The 17,265-nt window shown below is 30.7% G+C and overlaps 1 protein-coding gene across 1 annotated transcript in view; it reads right to left on the minus strand.

Moving 5' to 3' along the window:
• LOC111626542 (rho guanine nucleotide exchange factor 17-like) overlaps nucleotides 1-16,236 on the minus strand; it is a 122,119-nt gene extending 105,883 nt beyond the window's left edge. The window contains exon 1 of the mRNA XM_023369951.1: nucleotides 13,996-16,236. Coding sequence (XP_023225719.1) covers nucleotides 13,996-16,197 — 2,202 coding nt within the window. The 5' untranslated portion in view covers nucleotides 16,198-16,236. The remainder of the gene's footprint in view (nucleotides 1-13,995) is intronic.
• Between the last annotated feature and the right edge of the window lie 1,029 nt (nucleotides 16,237-17,265).

Raw genomic sequence — 17,265 nt, forward strand, 5'->3', positions numbered from 1 at the left:
ACATCTTTCTTGCTTATTTCTACCATAAATAGAGAATTGTGATGGAGTTGTATTAAAGTTCGTTTTTTTTTTTTTTTTTACTAAAACCTGTCACTATTGGCAGAAACAAACCAATAATCAAACGACGATGAATCTCTAGGGAAACATCATTTAAACACAGGAAAGTAGAACTAGATAATCAAACATTAATCAATAGTAGCTATCCGAAAAATATTTAAAAAAAAGTAATATAATGTAATAACTTTTATTGTATTTTTAGCTAGTTTAAAAGAGATTTATTTTCACTTTCTGATAAAATGCGATTAAGTTTATAATGGCAGAAATTATTTAACAATAAAACAATATCTCTCGATGAACTATCGCTGATAAAGTTTATCAAAGAAGCCTGTACAGTTTGTATTGTGTGCAACGAAGCGTGCTTGAACGCAATATATTGACATAACACGTGTCAATAATTGAGTGCGAACATTATTGAAGTATGCTTCCTGAAAAGAAAAATCGAGACAGGAGGATTTAGACGCGAGGATTAATAAAATGGAACACGCATAAAATTTGAATGATAACTCTGAATCTTACGCGTTCTATTTTATTAATAAACTCAAAGCTGACGAGAAGATATGAGATCAGACAACCAAACGCTCCATTTCTTTAGTATGAATAGGCTAAAATATCGTGTAGGATGGATTTAATCGGAAAATAGAAGACAATATCTGGCGTCCAACTGTGTAGATACAAGAAACCGCCTGTCAAAAACAGATGAATGCATTTGTTATATTTAATAAAATATTAGGATGAGATAAACAAAATTTTTCAAAAAAAAGAAATAAAATTAATTCCATTAATCGAAATTTAAATATACTTTTTGTTCCAAGAAAAAATAAAAAAAGACAATATTTATTGTGACGGTGAAATTCTCTGCAATATTGTCCAATGATTCTTCTGAGGGAACTTAAACATCTGGGGTCAGAATATAGTTTCCATGACAACCAAAATGGTGTGTTGTGATATAAACTACAAACGACATATCATATTAGATGATTAGCCCAAATAACACGTTAAAAAATGTTTAATCTTTCCCCAACACGATTTTATACATGTTTCCTAAACAATACACCAAAGAAGTTTATACACCTTTTCCATGTCCAAATCATATAGTTAATAAGTGTAAAATTATCCTAAATATATCCCGCTTCATTTCCCCCCCCGTTTATATAAACAAGATATTTCGTTGATATAAACTCAATAAATAAAATTTCTGATCTTTTCCATTTACTAATTTTATGCATGACACAGATGATACGATGATCGGAGTGCAAAGAGAAATATCTAAGTATAGGAGGACGGCTAGCGATGCAGCTGTGAAAATGAAGACAGCCGTTTAAACCGGCAAACAGAATTTTTAGATATATATTTTTCTAAAAACAAAAACATCGTTTAATTGTTTTATGTTTGCGTGCGGCCGAGAAAAATCAATGAAAGAGTTCAGAATTCATTTTTTTCCAAGATAAACACGATCGAGTTTATATATATATATATATTCATAATTTATTCGAATTAAATCTATTGGCCCACGTTTACTGGTATTAATCAGTTTGAAATGAACTATACTCACCGAACTTTCTAATAGAAGATTATTAGTTCCAACGGTGAAACGCCTACAAAAGAAATATTTTCTGATTCTTTCCGATATCCAAGGGTCACTCTGTGCCCTTTTGCTGAAACGACGAGTAAAAGGCAACATGGTCCATCTGTTATCCTGGGCAGGGCATGCTGTCAAAGGCCACGTACCCGTGCCCTGTGACCGCGTTGCGCCCTGAGAATGGCGGCGACGCTCGTGGGCTGCATCGGCCCGCCTAAATTTATCTCTTTTGCTTTTGTCCGTCTTCTCTAACGTTTAAGTTCGAAGAGAAAATAGATTCTTCCTATCCCGGTTAAGTGTAGAATAACATCCCTCCAACTCAAGAATACCACTCATCTCCCGATCCGTATTTTCCAAAATTGGATGAAATTGAGGAAAGTGAGCACATCCGTCCCGTTCACTTGTCTGATAACAGGAGGTATGTGAATGTGAAGTGTCTACCCGACCAACTGAGATGTAACGGACTTTCTACTGCCTCTAGGAAGTATAACGCCTGCTCCGTGATCGTTGCTAGGAGCAACCGTTGGAGCACACCATTTTCCGAAAGGGTATAAACTAATTCTCTTGATTAACAACGACAGACATCAGGTAGAAATTGTAGATTTAATACCGAATAAATCCCGTAACAAGTTGTTTATAAAATAACACGGAAGATTAAAAAAAAAAAAATTCTTACGAATATTTTAATTTTTTAAAAAAATTCTTACAGCAGTAATGGCTTTTGTTTACTTTTAGAAACTATATCCAATTAATGAATATGTTCTAATTACCTGTATTATTATGCTATTCTAATTTCAAACTCGCTCGTTCGAAATGCCAAAAAAAAAAAACTGTTAATCCATTGGAAATCTCACTGTCGAAATCCTTTACAACTTAGAAATTAAAATGGATTTTGCTGAGTGAAAATTATTTATACTTCTATGTATTTTTAATCTCAGTGATGAACAGAATTGATTCTCTGCAGTTCTTCTAAATTGTGAGGTAAAGACATTTACCCAGGCGTTGGCATTTCGGAAACTGGGTTAACATAAACGATCGAACTTGCGACCCGTCTTTATAAATATTTCAAGATCATTTAGACCTATTCCAATTTTTATGTTTCGATTAGTTCTTGGCTTAACGGACAAACTTCATAAAATTATGTTATAAATATTTCATGTGATCAAAAGTTATAGAAATCATACATATTCGTTGTGATTCTCTTTAGGGATTCTTCTATTCTTTAAGATACTAGTTCTCGATGTATTGTTGAATAACAGCAACAGGAATGATAGAATCGGATGATGAAGGCAGAAAATCCCACAAGTTGACTGAAGGATAATACAGTATTGCATCATTTATCAGAAGGATATTTCTCTCATCTATTCATCACGAGAATTATGTCACTGGGTTGCGTTCTATGTAAGGATTATAAGAGTTTTCTAAGAACTAAAATGCGAATTTGGTATTACTTTATCTACATCAAATAACTTATTTTCTATCTATAAGATAATAATATTGTGGAAAGCAATTTTTCAGAAGTAGAAATACTTCTACATAATATAATACATAAGCTTATTTTTCTATACGTATAAAACAATAACGAAAAGAAAGCATTTCGTTAGATGTCAGTTTATACATTATAAAACTTATCATTTTACAATTTCATAAAATGATATAATTGTAAAACAATTATTAAAATAATTCAATGAGAATTTTGAAATATTAAATTAAGCGAGACGAAACTATATTTAGAGAAAAGGTATAAAAGTTAAATATGTTCACTCTTAGATGGTATATTGATGATTTAATCGCATGTGGCTGGTTTACTCCCTCTCTCGCTTTTAAATTGGATAAAATATCACAGACGTCTATTAAATTTAATCAAATGACTATTAATTCTATTACAGTCTTAATAAATTTCTACTTAAAATTATCGAAATAATATTTAGTCTTCTTTTATCGTTTCCAATTTATCTCAAAATTTACATTCAGTTCAGAAAAATATTCTTCTCTAATGTATTCCATGTGCTTAGATTACTGATTAATAAATTTCAACATCTTGATTTTGTACTTTCGATAAGAAAATAACATTTTCTTCTTAATCATTTTCTCGTTAAGTTTTATTACCAGAACAATTTTACGTATGACGAACAACTGTTAACAACACAATTCTTTGCTGATTGATTTTCATCGCAAGAGATTTTCCGCAGCAATCGATTAATTATAATTTGTATCCGGTTGCGGTTTTGTATAAATATTAGAGAAATGACGAATAATTTTTCAAAAACATACAATCAAAAATGAATCACAGTTTTTCATAAGGTAACCTTGAACAAATATTTGAGACTATATCCTAAAACAATCGATTGAAAATTTTCTGATAGAGTTAAATCTACATAGCATCACTTGATTACTGAATTGTATGAATCTTATATTTCCTTTTACAAGACGACTTTTTTTCTATTCTTACACTGTCAAAACGGATATCAAATTCATTAGAGAATTCCTAGCTTCCACATTTTCAAGAATATTATTTATGCTCTTGAAAATATTTTGAGAAGATTCAATGAGAGAAAAATACCAAAAATACAAAACTATTTTACTTTCTATTATAGAAATAATTTAATTTCTTGCAGTAAAACGAAAAAAATAAAACAAAAATCTATTTAGTTGTCTAATAATGTCAGTGTGTTCTTTTTACCTGTTTAATTTTATACTGAACTACATATAAATTAACTGATATACTTAAATCATTATTCATTTTGATTAATTAAAATTCAATAATTAAAAACGAGAAGAATATAAGTTTTCGTCTAGAGAAATTATGCTATCCTCGAGCTTTTATTTCATACTTTTACATATTAATTTTACAAACTGGTAATATGCTAATAATAAAACAGCTCTTTGTGATTTAAATTTGAATTTTCTGGTGGATTATTTAGTATACATCATGCGCATACGTAAGTTTACATATTTAGACAGGCTGGACAACGTTATAATATTCTATTGCAGAGAAAGATTAATAATTCTTCAAGCATTGAGAAAATCTTACAAGTTAAAAAATTCAATAGACAAGATTAGATGTTAAGCATCTTCGATACGAGCAAGGAAATGTTTTCTTTATTAAAAAAGGAATGCGAATTTAGAACAAGAATAGCACAAAAGAAAAACTCTACAATACATAAACAAGTGGTGGAGAATATTATACGTATATACGTAGATTATCTTTAAAAAAAAAAAAAAAGGTTCCACTCGACTAGATCGATTGAAACATTTTGAAGAAGCCGGTCAAATGTCCCAAGGAGAGAGAGACAGAAAGCAAAAGATCATAGGTCATAGAATAAATTATATTTCTATATAACATTAAAAAAAATCCTTATAGATAATTTCCTGGTGAAATTAATAAACATGATTGCTCTATTAGTAGACCAATGACAAAAATAACCTATCATATCCATCCATCCGAAACCATTAAAAACAACCAAGTAAAATAGTTTTTATTATAAAAAAAATGTAGTGTTTTTAATTAAATATTGACTCATCAGAACGATGTTATCTTACTTCGATTGAATTTCAAGTTATAACTAAATTCCACGACAAGAATGCAAACTGTTAAATCTCTATGACAGAAAAAGTAATAGAATGCAAATCAAAGTACTGTATAAACAACTACAGAAGTAATTTTGTAAATAATTCTTAAACATACGGATATATTACATTCCGAAGCAAATTTCAATAAGCTAACTCTTTAGAATCGCTATATATTTTAATTTTAAATTCATTTATTTACACAAATTTAGTTTTTTTTTTATTTTAATTTTATTTAATATCATTACTATAAGTACGAATTTTTAAAATGGCAATTACAAATAATTAAAACATATTGTATCTTAATAATGATAAAATTAAGACTTCTTATTCTCTATTTAAAATAAAAGCAATTAATTAAAGATTGTTTTCAACTTGTTAAATACTAAATTCCACGCGAAACATTCCCAAAGTTTCCGTAGATACAATAGAATGAAAGATGCTTTGTATAATACAAACTATTTAAAGTATGCCGTGGAAAGAAGATGTATTAGAGTTTGGTGCTCTTCCTATCTATTTGTAGTACCATAATTAAAACCACATCTATTCGTCTATCAAGAAGAGCAATAGTGTGGAAACTATGTCTACAGGGCACGACATCAGTGGCGAAAAACTCATAGAACAAGATTATTGTACACTTTTAGATTTGACATTTAGAACAAGAATATACGCTTGAACAAATAAAACACGCAAGTATATTTATTATATTATATATAATAACTAAAACTTTGTTTTAAAATAATAAATTTAAGACAATTTAAATTTTCATTTAAAATTGTTTATATATTTATTTAAAAATTTGAAAAATAAAATGTTATAATATTTAGACCTAATAATATATGTTGTTATTTACATAATTACATGTATATACTGTACTGTAGAACGAATTATTTATATTGTTTAACAATAATACAAAGAAATATATTGTCATTTATAGATCTATTTGTTTTAACGTTCTGCCATCGAAAAATAATAATTTATCGCAAATAAATTTTCTTTTTCTATATATATATTTCATCATTTCTGACTATTCGTATGTTAAAAAAAAACTACTTGCTATAAAATAGATATATAATTAAAATTTGAATTTAAATAATTAAACAGACGGATAAAGGTAAATACTAAATTATTAAATAAAATATAAATTAAAAATTTTAATGTAAATTTCATTTTAAATAAGGAACCTTTAGTTTCTCCGATAATCACTTGTGATTAACAGAAAAACGTACTTTACAGGAGCAAGACTAATAAGATGAAAATAACGTTTCTCCCTCTTGTCACAAAAGAAATGAATTTTGTATGTATTTCAATCCTGTCCAATCTATCACATTTTTCAATTCTTCTCTGATAAATCTGCTAGAGAAAGACATCATACACAGTCACGCGATATATGACACTCGGCAAATGATTAAAATTCACTATTTTCGTGCGTAGATGATATCATATATTAATATCAAATAATTTCTACTAAATTGCTTCCATTCAAGAGGAATTTAGGTCATTTGTAAATATATCATTGCAAACGTAACAAGTACGATCTTCATTTTTCTATCTACAAGAATTGTTAGACGAAGATTACTTTCTTAAATATTCGCAAAATGAAACTGTACGTAAGATATAAGAGTAAACAATTAACTAAATGTCATCTTAATCTTTCAATTATACCTCGGTAGACTTACTAAACAGATAAATTTCTTTCATTAACTTATTCTTAAACATTTTAATTTTAGAATAGATAAAAACTCTTCACTAATTACATATTCTATCAGTAAAATAAAACTTTTAACTGATTTAAGCTAAGAATATTTTGTTTTATAACATTGTACAATGAAAGTACTCATAAAAAAAGAACTCAACTTTAGCACATCTAAAAAGATTTAACATCAATGCATCATCCAGAATAGAATCCACTTTGAGAGACTTAGATAAGTTTTTTCTTTTTATTATAAAAGATAGCAAACTATGACAAAAACAATTCTAGAATATATGAAAGGCAGTTTAAACCAGGTCAATCTGATAGCAAAACTCTGTCATATAAAACTAAATTAATTAATACGAATAAATTTAAAATATTTCAGACACACAAGATTTTATTTTAGTCATATAAAATGCAAAACTAAATATAATTGGCGATTACAGTAAAATATGGTGTAATTAAGACGATAATTAAAAGTTGGCAATAATTTTTTTGACTTTGATTCCAATTTATTTTCTTGGTGAAGATATATGTTTTCTTACTTGTCCCAAATTTATTAACAATACGTTACTGTACAGATACTGTTTGTGACTTACCCACGGCCACCTCCAAAAATGGCAATGGTTTCTCCATGATCCTCCATGATCTCTTCGACTTTTCACCACAGGGCCACAAGCCCCATCATTGTGACCCATTCCAGTCATGCAAAGGTCATCTATTTTTCATGATGACTTTCGCCTGAATGACATCCAGTTTCTTCGATGTTGATACAATATGATCAAATAATTTTCGAAAACCATTCACACATGGCAAAAACTGTAGATTTGTCGAATTAAATTTTTTAAAAAGATTTACTTGCGTATCATTATAATTTATATAATTATGGCATTTTCTTCCTGTTTTTTCCTGGAGTCGAGTGAAGCCATTATATCGTTTCTTCGATAGTAATTGATAATTTGGCAAAAATCGTCCTGGAACAACAGCAACAATGGGCGCGTTATCATCCAGACCATGGTGCTCTCGAAGAATCTACATGCTAGACTTGGAGAAGGGATCTAAGATGCACTTTAAGCCTAATGTTAGTCCTAACGACCCTGATTAAAATTGTCAGCGCCGCCTATAAGGCCCACAGGACCGCAGTGACTCACAGCAATCGATCCGTTAGTATGCGGCGTACTACGAATCAAAACTGGGTCGGTCATACGTCGGTGACCTCTGTATAGTCGGCTGCAAAACAGACAGCTCACTTCTTCAAAATAATCGATTATTAATTCCGGCTTTACTAAATTAATCGATTTAAACGCATCGGGTGTGTTAAAAACAGTTAAAATTCCGAAATTAAAATGGATTTTACACCAGCAGATGGCATTACTTACGCGGACACAAAATTTAAATTTTGTATTAATGGATGATGATGACATCACAGACTTATCAATCTGGAATGAAAGGGCGAAGGCCGTAATCACCCACGTGTCGGACGTCAAACTAAAATAATATAGAAACGCCCGAGATTTCTTTCTTTTATTATATCAAATATTATCGGTTTACACTAGATTAAAACTCTATAAAATTTAAAGAAGAATCAATAAAAGGTATTTTTAAACTAATAGATTTCATCCGGTATACAAGACGATTACGAATGATGATGACATGGTGCAACTCACGCCCTTCTGTACGTCTGGCCAAAGATCACACCGTTCAGGTAGGTCATTGCTACCTCTCTGTGGCAGATGAAGTTGGGTCACACAAAGGTTGAACGTTCTTTAAAGATATTTGGATTCAACCCAACCCAATCTCACCGATCCCTCGGTAGAGGTCAAGGAGGAAACACCCTGAAGTGAAAACAAATGCGGAATAGCCAAGAGAGAGAGAGATTGATTCTAAGAAATACTCATTTTGATTTAGAGGATGTATCGAATGAAATATTGGAAGTAAAAAGTTTTTAAAATAAAAGAAGAATCAAGCACAGCCTTCCTTTGTGTTATAAAGTGTGGGAAATGTCAAGTGTTCTTCAGTAATCCGATAGCAGAACCCTCAAGCGGCAGTTATAGGAAATACTATGCCCTTCCCTATAACGGCGGAAAGAATAAAAAAAAAAAAAAAGATAGAATTGAAGAATTTGCCCTATTTCTGCCGTCTGTATTCTTTAATTAAAATATTTTTAATTATTACTTTTTACAAATTCTATAATTTATAAACCGAAAATAATTTTCACATAATTCAAATTACTAATTAACCCAAAAGAAACTAACTTATTAACATTTGTAGGTTTTACGCCTAGAGGTTAGAAGTCAAATATCTTTACCGTAGGCACTAAGGTTAATCGTGAAAGTACGGCACGGATATCGAAATATAACGCCCACCCACCGGAGTTCATAGAACTAGACAGAGAATGAAACTTAAGGCGTAAACTTAACTTCAAGGTGAATTTTTGCACGAGTTTTTACCTATAATTCCGAATATGAGATCTCGTGTATATCAGATTAACGACTGCTAGCTCCTCCCTTCCAATTACAGACACGAGAAGGTGCAGTAGGTCAACTCCACACCTGTTACAATCAATGTTATAAATCAATTAGGTTTAGTAAAAGAAATGGGAGGGGTAATGATCATGTATTAAATACGCCCAATTTGCCTGCTGTACTTCACGTAAAAACTAGTTTAAAATTTACGTTATGGTGTTTTAATGACATTCGTCACGTATTAATCTAAATATGTATTAAAATCGTCAAATAATTAACTTATATATATTTTAAACACGGAAGAGATAAGATTGAGTCAATGTTTTTTAATCGAAATAAATTCATTTATTTAAGAACCATATTCAATTAATATCTGTGTAATTTTTAGACGAAATGATGACCACATAACTGAAGTTCAACACACTAAAATTCAAAATTTATTATTTAACCTTAAGAGACTTCAAATATATAAATTTAAAATTGGTGGCATTTCGTCCAATTTATATTCTAAAAGAGATCAGACAATAGCTTACTGAAGACTTCAAATAGCCAATAAAATAGACGAAAAACCTTTATCTAAAAATAATATTGTAGGAGCATTATGTATACAATATCAAATGAAATAAATTTTCCGGAGTAATTTAAATAAAATTTCATTTTAAATTTAATTATATAACAACTTTTTCTTTTGAATAATATCATTTAAAATATTAAATTAATTATTGTTTCCTTTTTTTTTTTTAACGTAGCGATGTAGTAAATTGAAGTAGAACGATTTTATGAATGCATGTACAGTGTACAGGAATTTACGAATGAAATTATTTTAGGTAAAATTATAATGTCGTAACAAATCCAATCCAAAGAGGCTACTATAATTCATCCGTTCGTTCTTCGTGCATTATCAATAATTCAAACGAGCACGAAACTAATTGGTTTGAATGCGGCTGATTTAAGAATCAGCGTGTTATTTAATGTATTTATGAAACAAAAAAAAATTAGTTTTAATATAATGTAATTTCCATTCTATGTTAGTCTCGTATTTCTTTAAGATAACGTGCAGACATCATAAAGCTAAAAGCATTCGAATTGAAAGTGTTCAAAACAGAAAAATTATTAAATTTTGATTACTGTACTTTATTACTCCAATATTACGTGATTTTTGTGAAAATTAATTTGAAAAAATTTAAATATTTAAATCGCTAATAAATCTTTTAATAAATAATTAATATTTCTATGTTAAAATATAAGTTCAATCTAAAATTTTCCATTGATTAATTTCATTTTTTCACTTCATTTCTGCTTAATATTTTTACTATTGTTATATTCTATTTACTTTTTACTCTGAAAAAAGTAGTAGTTGAAAATATTTATAATAGTTATTTAGCTTATAAAAGCTTAATATTTGAATGAAATAATAAATACGGTTTCTTAATACATTAATTTGAGATCTTGTAACAATTACAAATTATTATTATTTTAAATAAAATATTATATACGAAGCAGCTATTAGGCTATAGTTTACTCATTTTAAGATATATCAGGTAGCATTTCGTTAACTCTTACACATTATAATTTTGGATTAGTATTTTTATATTTCGAAAAAAAAAAATTTTGGCACAGTTCATTTTTTTCTATTTAAATTCCATTAATTTATTATCTTTCCAAGCTTTATAATTAAATATAATCGAAAGAAAAATGTAAAAATTTATTTCTAAAAAAAAAAATCAATATTTGTAATGAAAAAGAGAATATCAGTTAGAAAAAAAAACTATTACACGATCAGTGTTTAATCACACACCGTAACTGGATACTACAAGAAAAGATATGTGATATTCACAAGAAAGATATAGGTATAATAATTAAAGCATTAGTCGATATACGAAAAATTTAAAACCAGATCGATTATATATATATAAATGTTATGATTAATTTGAATAATAAGTAAAGATAGAAAATTAAAGGCGTTGAAGTGACCGGTTTGGTCAGAATATGAGCGGGCCAACAACCCCATCTCATTTACTAAGAAGACGGAAGTAAGAAAGCTAAGTCGATTAAGGAACGAGACTGTCAGCTTTTAGAAAAAAAAGAGGAAAATATTGTACAACCAATAAGTCAAATAAAGTTCAACAATGAACCAGTTTAAAAAATATTTAGAAAAGGAGACTGCAAACGTAAATAAACGTTATGATCTGAACTTCCTGATGTGAATTGAAGAACAAAGCAAAAGAACTTCGTCTACGGTTTTTCTTACTTATTACACTCCAACACACTTACCCTGGCACTAAACCAACTTAACAACCCACGTCTCGTTGTTCGTTTCCCAAAAATAGGTGTCAGCATGCGCAAATCATTTGCTCTGGCAGAGATGTACTTTAAATGTCACAAATGATATCAAGAACAGAAATGAAACGATGCTAAAGGACAAATATTGTTTATCAACTATACAATTAAGAACAAAGAAGAAGATTTATACAAAAGATTACCTTACCAAAATAATAGTGAAAATATTTATTTATAAACGCTTCTAATAGAATCATTCCAACGAAACCACTCATAATCATAAACAAACAAAAATACTTTCAGGAAGTAAACTTCATTGTTCTTCTAAAAGTTACCATTCCTTTCTAAGAAAATACGATTAAGCTAAATGAAACTTCGGGAAAGGACTAAATAAAGAAAATAGTTTTAAAAAAAGTTTCATATTTTAAGACTTTTGTTCGCAAACCAATACAGAATTACCCTCTTCCCTCTTATCTCTCGAATGAGGTTAATTTAACAATGAAAAAAAATCCACTTTAGTTAATTCTTTAAGCATCACAATGATATATTCATAAAAGGAAATCAATCCATACTAGAAAGTAGCTCACAATTTTAAACAGTCACGCAATGCAATATATGATGTAATACTCAGAGATAAAAAAGGAATATAAATTTAGTGTAGGCCTATATGTGTACAAGCTAAAACTTTTTATGGATCATTTATATAACATCAAATAGTGATGCAAAAGAAGAAAAAAAAAAACGTCTATTTTTGAAATGAAATAAATTTATTCCCCACGTATTTGTGCTATATTCATATTTAATTTAATAAATGAATAAATAATATTTCGCATAAAAGAAATAAATTTTTATCTACTTCCTGTTATTAAAATTAAACATTCAGGGTCTAATAAAGTACCATTTATCCATTCTAAATAATAAAAATTCGCCAGATTTATTGATATTTGTATAGAAAGATGTTTTTTCTCACAAAGCATGAAGCGTTACGTTTTTTTTTTTATTCTTTTTGTTTGCTATCACTAAAAACGATCATCGTAATTTTACTGACCTTATAGTCATTCCATCAAATTTCTGCTACGATAAAGTGTGTAAAAGCACGTTCTACGGGTAACTGGTTCTTATTGTGCACTGTCAATGTCCCTTTACACAGCAATTAGTTGAAACCGTGAAGGAATCCTACGTAACGTTTGCGGGACACATTTATATCCACGTAATGGACATATCTTTGTTTTCATTGGTCAAATTTCGGTATAAAAAAAATTTCATTTTGTTATAAAATAAAATAATCGATTATAAATCAAAACAAACCTCCCCTTAATATAGACGAATGGAATTTATTGGTTAATTTTCAATTAGGATTAAACGATTTCCGATAAATATCAATCAATGAATCCTTTGATACTTCTTGATAATTATATTAAAACAGGTTTATTAATACTGATAAATAATTTATCTTTCCTGAAGGGTTATTGGATTTTTTAATCGATCTAATATCGTGTTAATTGAGATGGCGACAATTAGAAAGTACAGTGCTATGACGTTTTTTAAAAAATGCCTACGTCACAAAGCTGATAGTGTTATAGGTAAGTAAAATTTGCATTATTGATATTTCAATTACACAAATAACATAAATATATACTTATATAATATAAATGTTAGCTTATAAATTAACTTATAGTACCTTTGGGATATACTTTACATAATCAGCAACTTAAAATATCACGTAAGAAACTTCAATACATTTACAAGTCATTATAAATGAACAGAAATATTGTTTAAACTTAAAAAAAATAATGAAATTATCGTCATTAACCCAGGAACAGAAAGTCCTGATTTTTTTGAAAATTTCGTAAATAATTTCATAGATCAGATAAATTTATTAATTTAAGAATTTACACTAAAATTTATATAGAAGGAAACAATTGTTACTTTACATGATGAGAGGAGAGATGAGGAAGAAGAGTCATTAGTATGAAAGCAAGAGTTATTAAAGAATAGTAACAGATTGTCGGGAAGATCATAATTGCCTTCGTTTTTTTTTTTTGACAATTGTTTCTTATCGGCCTGATTACGTAGTTATTTTGCAATCAAAACAATTGTTAGAGTTCCGACATTATGAAACTTATATTGAGGTCAAAGCTACTTATAACCATATGCGGGTATCAGAAGCTGAATCTCTGCTTCTTTGCAATAACAATGCGGTCATTTTTTAATTTTCATCCATTAACTTCACGATAAAGCGTGGAAATTATGCAATTATGGTTCATCTGGAGATTTAGATAGGCTTACTTAATGCATTCTTTATTCAAAAATAAGATTTCATAACTATTTTTAAATAGAAAACGTACCTGATGTCTCTTAAATGACTCGTTTCTGTTATGGTTATCTGCATTTTCTGCACAAGAATCATTCCATTTATTTGTGTTTTTGTTATTGTTGTTATCCGAATAATCTAATTCCGGACTGGACGGAGTGTCGTAATGCTGAACAGTATCACCTTCCAAAGGAAGATTAGCACTAATTTTTCTTTTAGGCACTTTGCTTTCATTTTTTAGATGAGAATCGTCAAGTGATTGACTGCTAGAAAAAAGATTTGGTTTGGTATTTGATGTCGGAGTTTGAATACAGAGTTCCTGCAAAAAACTGAGATCGTCACAAAACGACGATTTCTGTTTTTCGCCGGATTTCCTCATTTCTTCTTCCAGCATTTCTCCGTAAGGTCCTCTCAGTCGCTTTTTAGAATACCTACGCTGTTGCTGCGGGCTCTTAGTAGAGTATTTTTCTGGGTTTTCGTTGGCAGTTAAACGTTCCGGATCTATTCCAAATATCCTTGGATGAAGTGAGGGAGAAGGAGTCAAAGAACCAGTCCTTGTTTGGTAACTTGATCTATGACGTGCAATATTCTGAGGACACTGGACATCGGGTGCAGATTCGTGAATGTCGAGTCTCATGCCATCGCGCCCTTTTTCTTCTATAGAATTGGGTTGTGGTGATTCTCCGAGTTCTGGTTCGCTTTTACTGGAAGCCATCAACTCGGGAAAATCGACATTTTCACCAGTCATTTTATCACTCCCTGGGTCACTATGATGTTTCTTTTTCGATATTTTCGCATCAGTGACGGTGAGTTTATTAAGGTCAGCAGAAGTCACACTATCTATCACATCACTATATGTCTCCTCTGCTACACCTTCGCTAGGACAATAATGACTGTCGGCGAGAGATACATTGCTTCTATGCCTTGATCCCTCAGCTATTATTCCTGGCACACACAACGATTTTAATCCTTCGCTATCAACAGAACTGTATTGAATATCCTCTTCTGTACCGGATCCTTTTCTCTGTGGAGGATATGTTAAAGAACGACCATTTCCCGATTTCGGTGGATGTTCTTGGGATCTGAAACCTACCGACTGTCCCTTTTTTCTTCTCCTTTTATCAGGAGCAAGAAGAGGCAGTGGTTCCATCGTCCTACCGGGATCGGTCTCTGAATCTAATCCTTCATCCACGGCGGAATCTAACGATATGCTACTTCCATCTGATCTCAATTGCACTCCAGTTGTTGTGGGACAATTGCCCGTTCTCCTTCGTGGTAACGTCGCAGGTCCCGAATGAACTTCTAACACTTCGTTAGTTAAATCTACGTGAGACATCGAGGAACTTCTTACAACAGGATAAGGTTTATCTTTGCTATTTCTCAGTTTATCCGTTAATTCTTTCAACCTGCTTTGACCGGCACTTGGAGATCTAGGAGGACGCGGAGATTTTTCCATTCTTGTTAAATTATCCTTTTCCCACTTTTTGATCAAACAGGAGGGCAGGTCTGGCTTAACTCTCACTCGTCTCCCCGCTCCTAGGAGACGCGGTGGTGTGACCTTTGTTAGCCTTGTTAAGGATATATTGGGTAAGTGAGATTGTCCCCTTACCCCATCCTGCCTGCCCCCCTCTCTTTCGGGCGTAAAAACTCCCGAACGCTGCAATGATCCTCTTACAGTAGGGAGGGTACTTAATTTCTTTCTCTCATTTCTTGCATCTGGAGTAGTAGTCGCTAAATCCTCAGAGAGATCAAATTCGCTGCACAACCTCTCGAAAGTTAAGAGAATATCGTCGAGAGTTAAACTGTCCTCAGACGCTGAATGGGACGAGAGACGGTCGTCCCGAGAACAGCAGCACAGTTGGTTGCTATCTTTAGCACAACTATTCCTGCTGCTTGTAGTGTGTCGTTTAAATATAGCTGTTGATGGTTTGTCCTCACATCTACTTTCGACTCTCTCCCTCGGCCCAGATGTGGGATGGTCCAACTGAAGAGTACACGTCACTCTATATGTGGGGTGGGTCTTTTCCCGGATGTATGTCTGATATACAGAAACTTGTACTGGCTGATTATCTCCGTCCGAAATACTTGGACAATCGAACGAATCTGGCACTCGATATTGCGGTACACCGTGTATAATTCGGCCGACACAATCGTACGACCCAGTCTGTACGGCGTCATAAGTGTGTCTGTCCCGAATCCAATCTCGCATTCCTGGAGAAGTGGTGTGGTCAGTCATCTCTCTTCATCGCATTTCATCACAAATCCTACAGAAAAAAAGAAAATGACGAAATATAATATTTAAAAAATATAGAAACAAGCGTCTGTTAATTAATACCAATTAAATCAACAATATTTACTGCTAATAAATTTTATGCATAGTTTACAAATCTATATAAAGTCAGAAACAATAAAATTTGCCAACTTTAAATTCAATATAAAGAGTTATCTCCATTCATTAATCATAAATAATTTTATAAACACGAAGATAAATATTTTTATTAACTGTTTCAGTTCTACTTCTCTACTTCCCACCTCACGTCAATTGGAGACTAGAGACGTATCGTTTAATCGACCGGTTCCGGATAAGAAAAAAAAAGCTACGCATATGCATACAGTATGTATATATATATATAGGCCTATACATAACCAGGCAATAACATCTGATTTTTTTTTGCCTATTTACCGACTATTTCGACGACATATTGTCTACATGTTGTTACAGTTGACATGCATGCAATTGAAATGGATTGTCTCCTTCCGCAAAATGAAATTTAAAATTCAAAACAATTTTATCAAACTTTTCGAATTTTTAATAATGAAATCTTTAGTTTTTATATTTTAGTATATTTTATTTNGTGCCGGGGTTAATATATTTTAACGTCAACAGATGGAGCCACTTCTATTTCCTTCTCTTTTATTATTTCCTGTCTAATTTCATCCTTCAATTTTCATCAAAACTTTTACCGCTACTCGTAATTTTCCATTTACCGAAAACACTTACTATTTACGGGTTACCATCTAAAAATACATTTTATCAAATTTTTTTGAATATCTTTTATTAAAATCTACTAAAAAACCGTTTCTAATTTTGGCACGTGGTTTATTTATAGAATGATCCGAACTTGCAAAACTGAAAAGCATCTCTGAATATTAAAAAAGTCAATATGAGGAAAAGAACAACAACTTCCTACTTCTATTGCATAGGAAATAGCCTACTAAACATTTTGTTTGAAAATTTTTATATATTTTATTGTTAGATTTATAAATTTTTTTTTCAATTTCTCTCATAAAATACTCTTATATT

Source organism: Centruroides sculpturatus, unplaced genomic scaffold (assembly GCF_000671375.1).
Source record: "Centruroides sculpturatus isolate CEXI.00-Female unplaced genomic scaffold, Cexi_2.0 scaffold398, whole genome shotgun sequence".
Taxonomy (NCBI): Eukaryota; Metazoa; Arthropoda; class Arachnida; order Scorpiones; family Buthidae; genus Centruroides; species Centruroides sculpturatus.